Source organism: Vipera berus (assembly GCF_964194415.1).
Source record: "Vipera berus genome assembly, chromosome: 4".
NCBI classification, from domain to species: Eukaryota; Metazoa; Chordata; class Lepidosauria; order Squamata; family Viperidae; genus Vipera; species Vipera berus.
The window spans coordinates 9351667-9366315 of NC_138206.1; the positions used below are offsets into that span (position 1 = coordinate 9351667).

The 14649-nt window shown below is 42.6% G+C and overlaps 2 protein-coding genes across 3 annotated transcripts in view; both read left to right on the plus strand.

Moving 5' to 3' along the window:
• On the plus strand, positions 1-10079 carry HIKESHI (heat shock protein nuclear import factor hikeshi). 2 transcript variants are annotated; one of them, XR_014026267.1, is made up of 6 exons: positions 1-143; positions 2409-2646; positions 3418-3569; positions 4238-4356; positions 4865-5263; positions 10022-10079. XR_014026267.1 is itself a non-coding variant. In XM_081326539.1 (5 exons), exons 1-5 carry the CDS (start codon positions 114-116, stop codon positions 4917-4919), a joined length of 594 nt encoding a protein of 197 aa, XP_081182665.1. In that variant the 5' UTR covers positions 1-113; the 3' UTR covers positions 4920-5789. The 2 variants fall into 2 exon arrangements, 1 of the variants encoding a protein (XP_081182665.1); XM_081326539.1 differs by lacking the exon at positions 10022-10079 and having other exon boundaries at positions 4865-5789.
• A 390-nt stretch (positions 10080-10469) lies between these two features.
• CCDC81 (coiled-coil domain containing 81) overlaps positions 10470-14649 on the plus strand; it is a gene marked incomplete at its 5' end in the record, with an annotated part of 37034 nt that continues 32854 nt past the window's right edge. The window contains 2 exons of the mRNA XM_081326589.1: positions 10470-10548; positions 13753-13814. Of these exons, the coding sequence (XP_081182715.1) occupies positions 10470-10548; positions 13753-13814 (141 nt within the window). The remainder of the gene's footprint in view (positions 10549-13752; positions 13815-14649) is intronic.

Genomic DNA, 14649 nt, shown 5'->3' on the forward strand with positions numbered 1-14649 from the left:
GCGGGGTGGAGTGGGGGCATCACGGAGGGGCATTGGGGTGTTCGTTCGGGCCGCTTGTAGGTGTCTAGAAAGGCCACCTCGGAGGACCAAGCCGGGGTGCTGGCGCCGCCGCCATGTTTGGTTGCTTGGTTGCGGGGAGGCTGGTGAGTGGCTCCCGCCTGTGGCCGCGGAGGATGGAGTGGGCGGGCTGCTCGGCCTGGATCTCCATGGAAACGAAGGGGAGGGGGGAGAGAAGGAGAAGAAGAGGTGACCATGGAAACGAGAGGGCCAGCTGGCCCTTTGGGGTTTCTATGGTGAGCGATGCGCGGGGCGACGCTAAGCACCGCCTCTTGCGGTTTGGGACTCGATGGGACGACGAGGCGCCGATCCGATGCCTTGAAACTACAACTCCCATCAGCCCTTGGGCAGCAGAGGCTGTTGTGGGTTGGTAGGAGTTGTAGTCCCAATGCATCAGTTGGTGCCTGAGTGGGAAAAACGAGGCAGGGTCTGAAGTGATGTGCAACGTGTGACGAGAGTTTACAAACTTACATTGCATTTATGGAAGTTCTCGACAGGACTTATGCCTTCCTTAACTGAGTGTGATTGGGGGGAAAAACAGCTCAAAAGATGCAGTCCCTTATTTTATGTATTTCTGAGGGGAAAAGCCTGCACCTGTTGGAACTTCTGCATTGGACATGAGGCTCCTACTGCTGCCTGCTTCCTCTCAGCTCTTCCATGGCCTTTTTATAGAGTTGTCCGAGTCTAAATTCATCCTTCAGGGATGACTTCAGAAAGTGACCTCCTTCACCGCTATTTGCACAATTTGCATTGCAAATTGGGGCTTTGCACGAAAGATTGCAGCCCAATATTCGCAATTAGATGTTCTGCTGCAATCTTTCGTGCAAAAACCTCCACCTTTTCAAGGTGGGGTTGTGCGAGTGAACCCAATGCTTGCATTCTACTGTAACTAATTTCAGTGTAAAAAAAATGGGTCTGAACAGTGAAGTACAACTTTTGGTAGTTGTTGCAGACATGGCCATTACGTTCACTGGCCTTTTCCTCGCCGAGTTTGATACATCTGCATTTTCAGTGGAAGTCACTTTTTCATGAGTTGGACTGATTTATCAGGTAGTTTAGCATGTTTGACTGCTAAAACCCAGAGTTAGGGTCACACTCAACCTGCTAATTGTGAGGCGTTGTGTTGGAGAACGTTCTCTACACCTGTTATATGTGGATTATACTTAGCTGATCTGTCTTCTGTGCAGAAGGCTAAAGCAGGGATGAATCAAATTGTACAAAATGATGCATTGGCATCATGTGAACCAGTTAGCCTGACTCAAAATTTATTTATTTATTTATTTATTTATTTATTTATTTATTATTGGGACTTATATGCCGCCCTATCTCCCGAAGGACTCAGGGCGGCTAACAACAATAACATACAATAAATACAGAAGTTAAGATAAAATTAAAATTAAAGGCCTCTGTACAATAAATTAAAATTAAAATTAAAATAAATTAAAAATTAGAGTTAAAAAATTAAAAACATAATTAAAATCCCTGTCAGTCCAGGTCAGCCAGGTGGAAAAGGAGTGTTTTGAGGCCGCGGCGAAAGGACTGGAGATCTTGGGCCATCCGAAACTCATGGGGGAGCTGGTTCCACAGGGTTTGCTCAGTGGGAAAAGGGAATCCCGTTTAATGCCCTACATGGAGCTGCCCTTGCAAACTATCTGGAAGCTCCAATTAAGCACAGACTCTGCTAGAGTTCCTGAAGATGGACTCCCAGCACAAGTCCGAAAGTTTTGACAACAAAAACTCTGGTCCCAGTGACTGACCCAGATTGGATCCTGCAACATTATCCTGGGACACATATGTTTGCTTTCATCCATGAAGCTTCAGTTGGTTCAAAGTGTGGCAGCTTGCGTGGTTTTGTGCAAATCTATACTTGGACATGTGTCACTTCTGGGGGAGCTGCATTGACTGCAAATTTGCTTCCGGGTTCAATTCAAGTTGCTAGTTGTCACCTTTAAAGCTCCTTCATAGCTTGGGGCCAGGTTATTTGAAGGATTGTGTTTTTCCGGTTACATCTACTACCAGAGCAGGGATGCCGGGGATGTTACGGGTCCCCTATCTTAGTGGAGCCAAAAATAAGGGCTTTTCTGTGGTGACTCCCTCCCTGTGGAACATCATCACTGTGGAAATAAGATCCCCCCCCACTTGGACACTCTTTTAAAAGGCCCTGAAGACATGATTTTGCCTAGGACCCAGGGTAATATGGAGCCGTTCAAGCGACTGGTTTAATTGTTGTGTTCAGGGCTTGGAGTTTATTAGGTTTTTATTGGGGTTTTACTTCTGTAAACCGTGCGGGAACACTGATCATTGGGCGGCCAAATATATTTTCCAAATAACTAAATAAACTTCTTTTATAGGTTCAAACAGTGGCACAGCAAGTAGCAGAGGACAAATTTGTGTTTAACTTGCCCGACTATGAGAATATCAATCATGTGGTGGTCTTTATGCTGGGGACTGTACCCTTTCCAGAGGGCATGGGCGGATCAGTCTACTTTTGCTACCCTGATGAGAATGGTGTACCCGTCTGGCAGCTCCTTGGATTTGTCACAAATGAAAAACCAAGTGCCATCTTTAAAATATCTGGTCTAAAATCTGGTAAGAGAGGGGAATACAAGAATTGGATCCTGTATATAAGTGTGTGTTACTACAGGGCAAAGATGGGTAGTCTGCATTTTTGCAGATTCCTGAAGTCCCCCCCAGGATTGTACCTGCCCACAAACTTTAGAAATTAGTGCTAAACAGAGGTGCCTCCAATAGAACTAACACTGTATTTGACCAGGAAACATTGGAAGCCTGTTTGGTGTAATAGCTAAGGTGCTGCATAGAAACCAGGAGACTGTGAGTTCTAGTTCGCCTTGGGCCTGAAAGCCAGCTATTGTAGGTGACTTAGGGCCAATCACCAGGAGATTCTTGAGTTCACAATTGAGCCCAAAATTTATGTTGCTACGCGAGACATTTGTTAAGTGAATTTCGCCCCCATTTTACGACCTTCCTTAAGGCGATCGCATGATCCCAGGACACTGCAACCGTTATAAATATGGGTCAGTTGCCACGTGTCTAAATTTTGATCATGTGACCATGGGGGTATTGCCACAGTTGTAAGTGTGAAAAACGGTGATAAGTCACTTTTTCAGTGCCATTGTAACTTTGAATGGTCACTAAATGAACTGCTGTAAGTCGAGGACTACCTGTATTTTAATGTTTCATTAATCGTGGCGGTAGGCTTTTGTTGTTTCATACCCATTGCAGTAACTGATGTGTTTCCCTCCCATGCAGTCTTGTGTATATTTGAAGTTACTTCAGAATTGTGTTTGCTTTGAGAAGACCAATCAATGCATTAGGGTCGCTGTGGTGTGTTCCTTTTAGGTAAAGGCAGTCAGCATCCATTTGGAACCATGACCATCCCCCAAATGGCATCTGTGGCCCAGATTGGGATTTCGGTGGAGCTGCTGGAAATCTTGGCTCAACAGACTCCTGTAGCAAGTGCTGCTGTATCATCGGTCAATTCATTCACAGAGGTGATTGCAAATATAGTTTTTTGTTTCCTTTAGTAGAACAGTGTTTTTCAACTTTGGTAAAATAGAGCAGAGTAGAGCAGAACAGAATAGAATGTAGAGTAGAAAATGGGATGGGATGGGGTGGGCCGGGACAGAACGGAACAGAACAGAACAGAACAGAATAGAATAGGGAATAGAAATAGAATAGAGTAGAGTAGAAAATAGAGTAGATAATAGAGAATAAGAATGGAATGGAATGGAACAGAATGGAACAGAATAGAACAGAACAGAACAGAATAGAATAGAATAGAATAGAATGGAAAATGGGATGGGATGGGATGGGGTGGGAGGGAATGGAACGGAACAGAATAGAATAGGGAATGGGAATAGAATAGAATAGAATATAGAGTGGAAAATAGAATAGAATGGAAAGGAACAGAATAGAGCAGAAAATATTTTGAACAGCATTTTGGGAATAATAGGGATGGTGTTACATGTTGGTTTTCTACAGTCTATCATTTGGTTTATTATTGTCTTTATTATTGTTTTGTTTCGTTGTTGCTATTAACCATGAGAGGTCCTTACGGCCATGTTCAAATGCATAAAGAATAGCTCGCTGTTCTAAGAATTGCAGCAGAGATGATTACATATGTGGAAATTGTTAACACGTTTTGATTATTTTTTTTCAGTTCACTCAAAAGATGTTAGACAATTTTTATAACTTCGCCTCATCCTTTGCTGTTACTCAGGCCCAAATGACACCCAACCCGTCAGAAGCTTTTATTCCTGCAAATGTAATTCTGAAATGGTAAGCTACAGTACATGTCTTGGCATTACAGCCATCACAGCATCTCCTTGTCACATGATCAAAATTTGGGCACTTGACAGCCGGCATTTATTTATGACAGTTTTCAGCATCCTAGGGTCATGTGACTTCCATTTCTAGATGGCTTCTGATAAGCAAAGCTTTTTTGGTCTAGTGGGTAAGTCACCAGGCTAGAAAGCAGGAGACCATGAGTTCAAGTATTTATTTATTTATTATTGGGACTTATATGCCGCCCTATCTCCCGAAGGACTCAGGGCGGCTAACAACAATAAAACACAATAATACAAATGTATTATTTGCCTTAGGCATGAAAATAGATTGAGAAATAGATTGACACACACACACACACCCTTCTTTGTGACAGCCCCTTAGATATTGGGAAGGGAAACATTATGCTTAACTTGAGATTGCCACCAAGCTAAACATACAAATAGCTTTGTTATAAAATTTTAATTTATCCACACCTTCTGTCTCTCCCCCTTTCTTTCAGGTATGAGAATTTCCAAAGAAGACTAACTCAAAACCCTTCGTTTTGGAAAACATAATCCCGAGTCACTTTTTGGAAAGTTCACTCAAGCAAGCAGATAGAGCTTTAAAAGATGCAATACGCCGGGCCTACTAAAGAGCATCTGGATGAATTCATAAGTTTTGAGATGAAGGGAGGAAAAAAACAACCACCAACCCTCAGCTTTTCTAACACTTCTGGGACTTTGCTTTAAAATTAAACCGTAAAGGGTAGTCGTTGCAGCGGTGTCCTGTTTTCAAGTTCAAAACTGAGAAAGCGGTGATGTGTACAGAAAACATGGTCAATGATATCAACACGCATAACCCTTTTGATTTGGTTTTCCTTTCAGACTGAAGCTGTGATGCAACGTGTTTGTACCGAAAGGTTTGTTGATGTAGCTTGTATAATTTCTAAATGCCCTGTTCAGTTAATTCTGCATACAATAGTTGATTTGATTACTTTAGTATAAGTGTTCAAAACAAGTGGTTTCCTCAGTAGCCATGACAAGCATATCTTTCTGATTAATATATTCCTACTTAATTCTGTCTGGGTCCTTGTTTAGCATGTTGTTGTCAGCTGCGAAGTTGGTCCGACCCATCGCGACCCTATGGACAACGTTCCTGCAGGCCTTCCTGTCCTCTACCATCTTCTGGAGTCCATTTAAGCTCAGGCCTACTGCTTCAGTGACTCCATCCAGCCACCTCATTCTCTGTCATCCCCTTCTCTTGCCCTCAACCTTTCCCAGCATTAGGCTCTTCTCCAGTGAGTCCTTCCTTCTCATTAGGTGGCCAAAGTATTTGAGTTTTAGCTTCAGGATCTGGCCTTCTAAAGAGCAGTCAGGGTTGATCTCCTCTAGGACTGACCGGTTTGATCGCCTTGCAGTCCAAGGGACTCGCAGGAGTCTTCTCCAACACCATAGCTCAAAGGCCTCAATTCTTTGGTGCTCGGCCTTTCTTATGGTCCAACTTTCACTGCCATACATTGCAACTGGGAAAACCATAGCCTTGACTATACGCGCTTTTGTTGACAGGGTGATGTCTCTGCTTTTTAGTGTGCTGTCTAGATTTGCCATGGCTTTCCTCCCAAGGAGCAAGCGTCTTTTAATTTCTTAGCTACAGTCCCCATCTGCAGTGATCTTGGAGCCCAGGAAAATAAAATCTGTCACTACCTCCACTTCTTCCTCATCTATTTGCCAGGAATTGAGAGGGCCGGATGCCAAGATCTTGGTTTTTTAGCATAGATGGGGACAATGGAGAAAGGGTCAATGAAACTATTATTGTCTTGGGACCTGCTCTGAAGAATTGGCTGACAATATGAGGACTGATCCATTAGTTGTTTCTTCTTTAAGGTTGTAGAAAGTTGCAGTTGATGACTTATCAACCTAGTGACCAAGATTTCTCCAAGCATACAATTATACAATTCGGAAGCATTGTGTGTGCAATGGCTATCAATTCATTGTTTTTTATTTCTTTTTTTGAGGACAACTGAGAGCCACCTCTAAAATGCAGTGGGCACATTCTGTGGGGAGAGGGCATCAAAATGCCTCTTGATTAGAGAAAGAGGGAAATTGATCCTTGCAAAATGGTCAGTCTGCCACTTCAGAAGTGAAACAGATTCTAGTCCAGGGGTGTCAAACTCAATTTCATTGAAGGCCGCATCAGCATTGCAGTTGCCCTCACGGGGCCGGGTGGGTATGGCCTGGGTGGGCGTGGCTAGAGTGCATATGGCCTACTGGGTGGGCATGGCCAGCTCTACATCATTGGCATCAAAGGTGCCTATGGGAGCCTGGGCTGGAGTGGGACAGATATGAGGGTCTCTGGCAGAAGGAGGGTCTCTGGGCCAGGGCCAAGGCAGTGGGGACCATTCCCTCACTGTTTCCAGGATGGTTTCGTGGGCCGCATGAAACCACTGCGCGGGCCGGATCCGGCCCCCGGGCCTTGTGTTTGACATGTCTGTTCTAGTCGGTTGTCCATAGGCCTGGCTTACTATCTTAAAAGCTATAGAGGAGGGCTGTCCAACATTGGCAACTTTTAAGACTTGTGGACTTCAATTCCCAGAATTCCCCAGCCAGCCTGGCTGCTTTTGGGAGTGGGGGGGGGAGAAGAGGAAATCAACAGCAAAAGATTAGATACTGCCCCAAACTTTTATAAGACTTGGGAGAATTTCTTCCAGCCCCATTTTCAAACCATCCTCCTGTCCTGCCATGTGCTGGGCTCCATTGCCTCTTAAGTTTTTAGTGTGGATGGACTGTGAAGAATGTATTTCTGAATTCTGAACATTAGGTTCAACTGTCTAATTAGGTGTTGCCTTGGGAGATTCCCACTCTGTGGTCCGTCCCCCCCCCCTCTGAAACAGAATATCAAAGACAAGATTTAAAAGCCAAGCTGTCATAACCATTTAGGACATTCCCTGTTTTTATGTATGGAATAGGCAATAGTAAAGATAAATACACAAATACCTTTTTTAAAAAACCGAGCAGTGTTTTTCGCTGGTGGAAAAATATAATTTGAGATCTGTAGTCTTACGTCTTCTAATTTTTGCAGCTGCGGTATAGCGTTACTCAAAGGTTTGCATACTTATTTCAGCAGAACCAGACAGTAAGAGTTTGGCCCATCTGTCCATCCATTTAATTTCTACGCTGCCATCTCAGCTGAGTGATTCAAGAGAGATCAACCAAGCAGGAAAACCGTAGTGGTCTTAGCTTAATCTTGTATATCTGCGCATTTCGAATAATTTATCCTCCTTAGTGAAACATACGCCAAACTGATTTAAGGAGAGGATGAAACTAATAGGTTGAACAGAAATGAACAGAAAAAATAACAACTAAGAAATTAGTATTTTAGATTTCTCATTTTTTGCTCCACTTTTCTTCAGTTGTACTATACTCCAAGGTCAGTTTCCATTGTTCAAAAATAATTGTAACCTATTACAATGAATGTATTCATACCAAGCTGATGCATGACTGCCCTTATCCAGTTTCTATTGACAGAAGGTTTAGAATTTTCAGTTTGCTAGCAACTATTACCTTTATGTTAAAAACACCACGTTTTCGGTAACATAAAAATATAGTGAGAATATTAATACTCAGAAGAGGTTTTTTTAATTTCAACTGCATGTTCATTCTTTAGAAGAGAGTAGCAGCATCTTAGCCGAGATTTGCTGGTATGTCACAACAGACAGCAGCAGCTAGCAGATCTTGGCCAGTCTCAAAAAAAATTTAAGGAGTGTGGAGTTTCATTAACGGATGGAAGACCACTGGGAAAGGCCAAGTGTGTAGATTAGACCAGGAAGCTGGGAAAAAAAACATTCCAGAAAAGACTGTTCATATTATGCTGGGAAAGCTGGCCATATCCATGATGGGCCAAGGTGGATTAGAATGGGACATTTATTTATTTAGATACTGTATAGGGCTGCCCATCTTACTAATTCTGCGTGACTTTTCTTTGAAGACATAAATTAGAACTCACCCATTGGGATGCATGATCAAGCCCCACCTTCAGCTGGCAGAGAGAATCAAATCATGTGGCCTAAACAGTGGATTCTCCAAGATATAATAAGCTTGCATCTTACATATTCCATGGTTACTCTTATTTTATGTATATTTTTCGTTACCCCATAATTCAGTGAGCAGGCAAAACGCTGCACTTCAAAAACACACCTTTCGTATAAAATCTGCCTCTCTCATCCACACAGCTGGTGTCAGGAAGATGTAAACAATCATAACATTGTCAGTTTTAAGGTGCCAAAACATCATTTTGGGTTTGTTTTTGCTGCAAAGGAGCAACATGGCCACACTCCCGTAGTCTCCATTCAAGTATTGACCGCTTACAAAAATTGGCAGTTCGCACTGAACTAAGTGTGAGTTTTCACATCTAGGTCTTCCTTGATATGAAAACCATTTATTGGCTTTTAATGTTTGTAAGCTGCCCAGGGTTGCTTCTAAGTGTGATGGATGGCAAAGAAACAGATAAATGAATAGATATAGATATAGATAATGATAGATGATAAATAGATCGGGGTAGATATAGATGATAGAGATAGGTATATAGATGATAGATACATGATAAATATATATAGATGATAGAGATAGATATAGATAGATGATGGATAGAGGGAGAGGGAAAGAGAAAGAGATAGGTAGGTAGATAGATAGATAGTTAGATAGATAGAGGAAGATAGAGTAGAAGATAAATAGATGATAGACATAAATGGAGGGAGATGATGGAGAGGAAGATAGATAAATATATGATAGAGAGGGAGAGAGGAGGATAATAGGTAGAGAGGGAGGATAGACAGATGGAGATGGAGAGAGGAAGAGAAGATAGATAAATAGATATAGATGATAGGGAGAGGGGGAGAGAGAGGAAGATAGGTAGAGGGAGGATAGATGGAAACGGAGAGGGAGAGAAGATGATAGGTAGATAAGGATAGGTAGGTAGATGATAGATAATAAGATAAGGATAGGTAGGTAGGTAGATGATAGATAAGAAGGATAGGTAGGTAGGTAGGTAGGTAGATGATAGATAATAAGATAAGGATAGGTAAGTAGGTAGGTAGGTAGATAAAGATAATAAGATAAGGATAAGTAAGTAGGTAGGTAGGTAGATGATAGATAAGGATAGGTAAGTAGGTAGGTAGGTAGATAAGGATAATAAGATAAGGATAAGTAAGTAGGTAGGTAGGTAGATGATAGATAAGGATAGGTAAGTAGGTAGGTAGGTAGATGATAGATAATAAGATAAGGATAGGTAAGTAGGTAGGTAGGTAGGTGAGAGAGAGAGAGAGAGAGAGAGCAGAAGGGAACAACCAGAAGCAAGGTGGAGGGGCTGCTTTGGAAGACCTGAAGGACCAACTTAGGAACAGATCTTCTCGAAGAACCTCTATGTATGGGGTCGCTAAGAGTCGAAACCGACCTGATAGCCCATAATCAATGAATCAAACAAACTCTCTCTCTCTCTCTCCCTCCCTCCCTCCCTCCCTCCCTCCCTCTCTCTCTCTCTCTCTCTCTCTCTCTCTCTCTCTCTTTCTTTCTTTCTTTCTTTCTTTCTTTCTTTCTTTCTTTCTTTCTTTCTTTCTTTCTTTCTTTCTTTCTTTCTTTCTTTCTTTCTCCCACCCAACCTCGAAAGAACGTCTAAAAAGAAGACGGGAGGATTCTAAATCGAACCGCGGGACAATTCATACCAAAGCCGGGCGGGGGAAAATCCTCTATTCTGACGTCACTCCTGGTAACCAGTGAGTGAGAAGCGCGTCCTAGCGACAGCCCCGCCCCCTCCCGTTCATCAGCCCCGCCCCCGGCGCTGTGAATGCCCTGCGTTTCGCAGAGTTTCGCTCTTTCCCCCCTTCTCTCCTTGGAGGGGCCGAGTTTCGCTTCTTGCATTGATGGGGAGGAGGAGGAGGAGGAGGAGGAGAGCAAGAGAAGGGAAATGGGGCGAGCTCGCTGAGGCCCTGCTTTAAGAATCAAGTCAACCGGAGGGCGAAACTGAAGAAGAATGTGACAGCAGCATTTCCCACCGCGAATTAAAAGATCAGCTTCTGTGCCCCTCCATCACTGCTCGGCTTCGTTAGGATAAATTGGGCCGAGAATGTAAAAATGTTGGACACGATCCAGAATGCAATCACAGAGGCTGGCAAGAATTTGTTCATAACCCTCCCCAAGCTCACTTCAGAAGGTAAGGCTTATTTAATTGTTGCATATATATATATATATATGTGTGTGTGTGTGTGTGTGTGTGTGTGTGTGTGTGTGTGTGTCAAATGTTAACTATTTAGATTACCTTGCTAGGCCCCAAACATGGGGCGAATCTTTATTTCCTGTTTTCAGCCTATCTTGAAGGCCATCGAACAGGCTGTAGTCACACCGGACAGTTGATATTAGTTAGTAATTTACACAAATACAAACACACACACACACACACACACACACACACACACACACACACACACACACACACATATATATATATATATATATATATATATATATTCCCGCGTAGAATTGACGGTGTAGGAGCAACGTTTCGACGGAATCCCATCTGTCATCCTCAGGCTGGTGGCTTCAGCTTCCTTCTTCTGGGAGAAGCATGTGGTAGATGTATATATATATGTGTGTGTGTGTAAATTTTAAATTGCTAACAGAATTAAGGGAGACTGATATGCATTTCAAACTTATTAGTTTTGATCAGTCAGCCATACCCTTCTGAGATTCGAACCTGTTCTTTGTTAGCAATTTAAAATTTACACAAATATGAGCTGTCACCGGTGTGACTACTGCCTGTCGATGGCCTTCAGGTTAGGCTGACACAGGAAATAAAGATTTGTCCCATGTTTGGGGCCTAGCAAGGTAATCTAAAAATAGTTAACAAGCATTTGACATATATATCAGAAAACATATATATATATAAATGGGAATGTACTACCTTTTCTGGTTATATCTGTAAAAAAAAATCCCTAGTTTTTGATCTCCCAGTGTTGGAACAGAGCATGAGATTTCCCAGAATATGAAATGGAAATGAGGTTTGCTCCTTTGCAAAAGCTTGCGGAAGTTGGATGGTGGACCTAATTCTCAATTAGCACTTCTTGGTGTTATTATTCTTGGGTGAAGTTTATTCCCATTTTTTACTTGCTTAACTATTTATTATTCATTGATCTCTTCTGCTAATTTAATTCTGTTAATTTCTCCTCTTTCAGTACCCTGAAAGGTACGGAACTCAGGAGAGTTTGCCTTAGTTTACCACTAGATGGCAGCAGCAAGCTATTGTGGCTGCCCACAAAAAGCTAAGCAGGGTCAGTCCTGGATAATATTTGGGTGGGAGACAACAGGGAGATTTCAGGGCTGTGAATTAGACTGGAGGCAGATAAAGGCCATTCGGCAAGAAAGGGAGGGCAAAGCAGAAAGGACAGCAATGTGTTGGCTTCTCAGTAGAGAGCTGCACAACATACTCTTATCAGGAGTTGAATTTGATTTGAAGGAGGGTTTATTATTATTTACTTACTTTGTTTATTTGAAAGAGGATTTATCTGTTTATTTGTATGCAGCCTTTATTATCTTTACAAATAACTCAAGGTGGTGGACATATCAGGCACACTTTCCTCCTCCCAGCTGGCTTTCATGGCTAAGGATGGGACTAGAATTCAGATTCCTAATGATTGGCCCAAAGTTACCCAGCCAGCTTTCATGGCTAAGGTGGGACTTGAACTCTTTTGGTCTCCTGCTTTTTAGCCTGGTGCCATAAGCACTAGACAAAACTGTCTCTATTGGGTTAATTGGCCCCTTGCTTGCAATCCCAAGACATCTGGATCACCCCTTGAAGACCATCAGCATTGACAAAATCCACATCGGCCAATTGCAAAAGGCAGCGTTAACAGTTTACACCCTTCAGTGATGCCTTTGACACCGTCAAATAAGACCTGCCTATCCCAGGCCCTTGGGAAGGAGTCAGTAGATGGATAAAAATGCCAAACCCTATCTAAACATCGCTCTGACTGTGCAATGAGCCGTAATAATAAATAATAGCTGGAGAAAATCATAAAATACAAAGACCTGCAAATAGGAATTGAGTGACTGTGGCAAGAGAGAGCAAAGATAGAGCCAATAGCCCTAGGCACCTTGAGTGCGATAAATAAATAAATAAATAAACCTTTATTGTCAAAGTACAACATGTGTACATTGAGATTAGCTGAGCCTCCCCCCTTTGAACTGCATCGGCATTGACAAAATCACCATTGGTCAATTGCAAAAGGCAGCTTTCTTTGGAACAGCTTACATCCTATGAGGATTGCAGTGCTTATTTTTTCAGGGTCAGTCCCTGCTGTGTGAACTAGTCTCCCTGTGCAATTGAGATGGTTCCCACATGATTGACCATCTGGAAACTTAAAGACCAAATTGGTCCATAGAGTCAGTGGTGACTGAGAAGACACCAGTGAGATTGATTGCTACATTTTTTTTAATGCTGCCTTTACCATGAATGTTTGTATGGAGTTGTCATTATCTATATAGGTAGTCCTCAACTTACAACAGTTCATGTAGTGACTGTTCAAATTGAAAAAAGTGACTTACGGCCATTTTTCACACTTGTGAACGTTGCAGCATCCCAAGAGTTACGTGGTCAAAATTCAGATGCTTGGCAATTGACTCCTATTTATGACAGTGTCCTGGGGGGCCATATGATTACATTTTGTGACCTTCTGACAAGCAAAGACAAAGGGGTCTCCAGATTCACTTAACAACCATTTGACTAGTGATTCACTTAACAACTTTGGCAAGAAAAGTTGTCAAATGGGGAAAAGCTCACTTAACAGCTGCCTCGCTTAAAAACAGAAATGTTGAGCTCAATTGTGGTCATAAGTCAAGGACTACCTGTAGTTATAAACCATTCTAGAGTCTGTCTGATTGATTGTCATGGACAGAAATCAAATCCATCCAGCAATAAATCAGTTCCGTGAGCTTCTATCTAGGATTGAGGTTTTTCCTCTGTGTAGAGCAGACATGTCAAACACAAGGCCCGGGGGCCAGATCCAGCCTGCGAAGTGGTTTCATGTGGCCTGCAAAGCCATCCTGGAAACATTGAGGGAACGGCCCCCTCTGCTTTGGCCCTGGCCCAGAGACCCTCCTTCTGCCAGAGACCCTCAGATCTGTCCCACTCCTGCCCAGGCCCCCATAGGCACCCTTGATGCCAACAATGTAGAGCTGGCCATGCCCACCCAGTAGGCCATACGCACTCTAGCCACGCCCACCCAGTAGGCCACGCCCACCCGGCCCCCTGAGGGCAACTGCAATGCTGATGTGGCCCTCAATGAAATTGAGTTTGACACCCCTGGTGTAGAGCTATGTAAAAATTGTGCTGAAAAATAAATGTGTGTGCATTACATTTCAGAGGTGGTTAATATTTGGGACACCGTTTCTGAGTTTGTTGAGAAGCAACTATCGATGAATAAGGTAGGACTTTTTGTAAATTTTTCTACTTGCATTCCTCAGATCTAGGTGTTTATTACCTGCATTTGTATCCTGCCTTTATTTTTTTTTTTTACAAATAATTCAATACGGCGAACATATCCAGCGCACCTTCCTCCTATTTTCCTCGCAACAACAACCCTGTGAGGTGGGTTGGGCTGAAACAAAGAGTGATTGCTCAAAGTCACCAACTGGCTTTCATCTTGGCTAAGATGGGCTTGAAGTCACTGTCTCCCTGTTCTAGCCTGGTGCCTTAACCAAGGCTCTAGTAGACTTTGTGCGCATGACTTTTTCTTTTTTTTTAATGTACGGGAAGGAAACACTCTTTCGTTGATAAGACTAGGTGGTGAGGAATACCATAGTCAAAGTTAAGGTTGGCTTCCTTGAGAAAGATAACTTACCGTTATGGTTCCAACTAATGAGACACTTCAAAGAACATTCAGGCATTGTTTATTCTAAAAAGTCTATAATAATGAGAATGAAGCATTGGCACTCATGGATAGATGCCAAAATCTGAATTCTCCTCCCCTGAACACATCGTATCAAACGCAATTCCCTCCCTTAATTTCAATGTCATAAATCACGTTCTCCAATTAGCTTAAAATGCAAGCTTTGCATTCTCTTCCCCCCTAGCTTCATTTTATTCAGAGCAAAACAGTTTAAAGGAAAAGGCTGCCTCTTATATTGTCAAAGCAAAAACATCCAATGTTTGCAGCATTGACACTTAAGTTATGTGCAGCCAGAATCTGAAGATTACATTTAACACAGCACAGTAAGCGAGCAGGATGGTTCGGCTGAAATTGGCATATGTGAGATTGAT

Coding starts and splice junctions, on each gene's coding strand:
- HIKESHI (XM_081326539.1), top strand. CDS start 114: ATGTTTGGTTGCTTGGTTGCGGGGAGGCTG. Junction 3,570..4,237: donor CGGTCAATTCATTCACAGAG/GTGATTGCAAAT, acceptor ATTTTTTTTCAG/TTCACTCAAAAGATGTTAGA. Junction 4,357..4,864: donor GCAAATGTAATTCTGAAATG/GTAAGCTACAGT, acceptor CCTTTCTTTCAG/GTATGAGAATTTCCAAAGAA.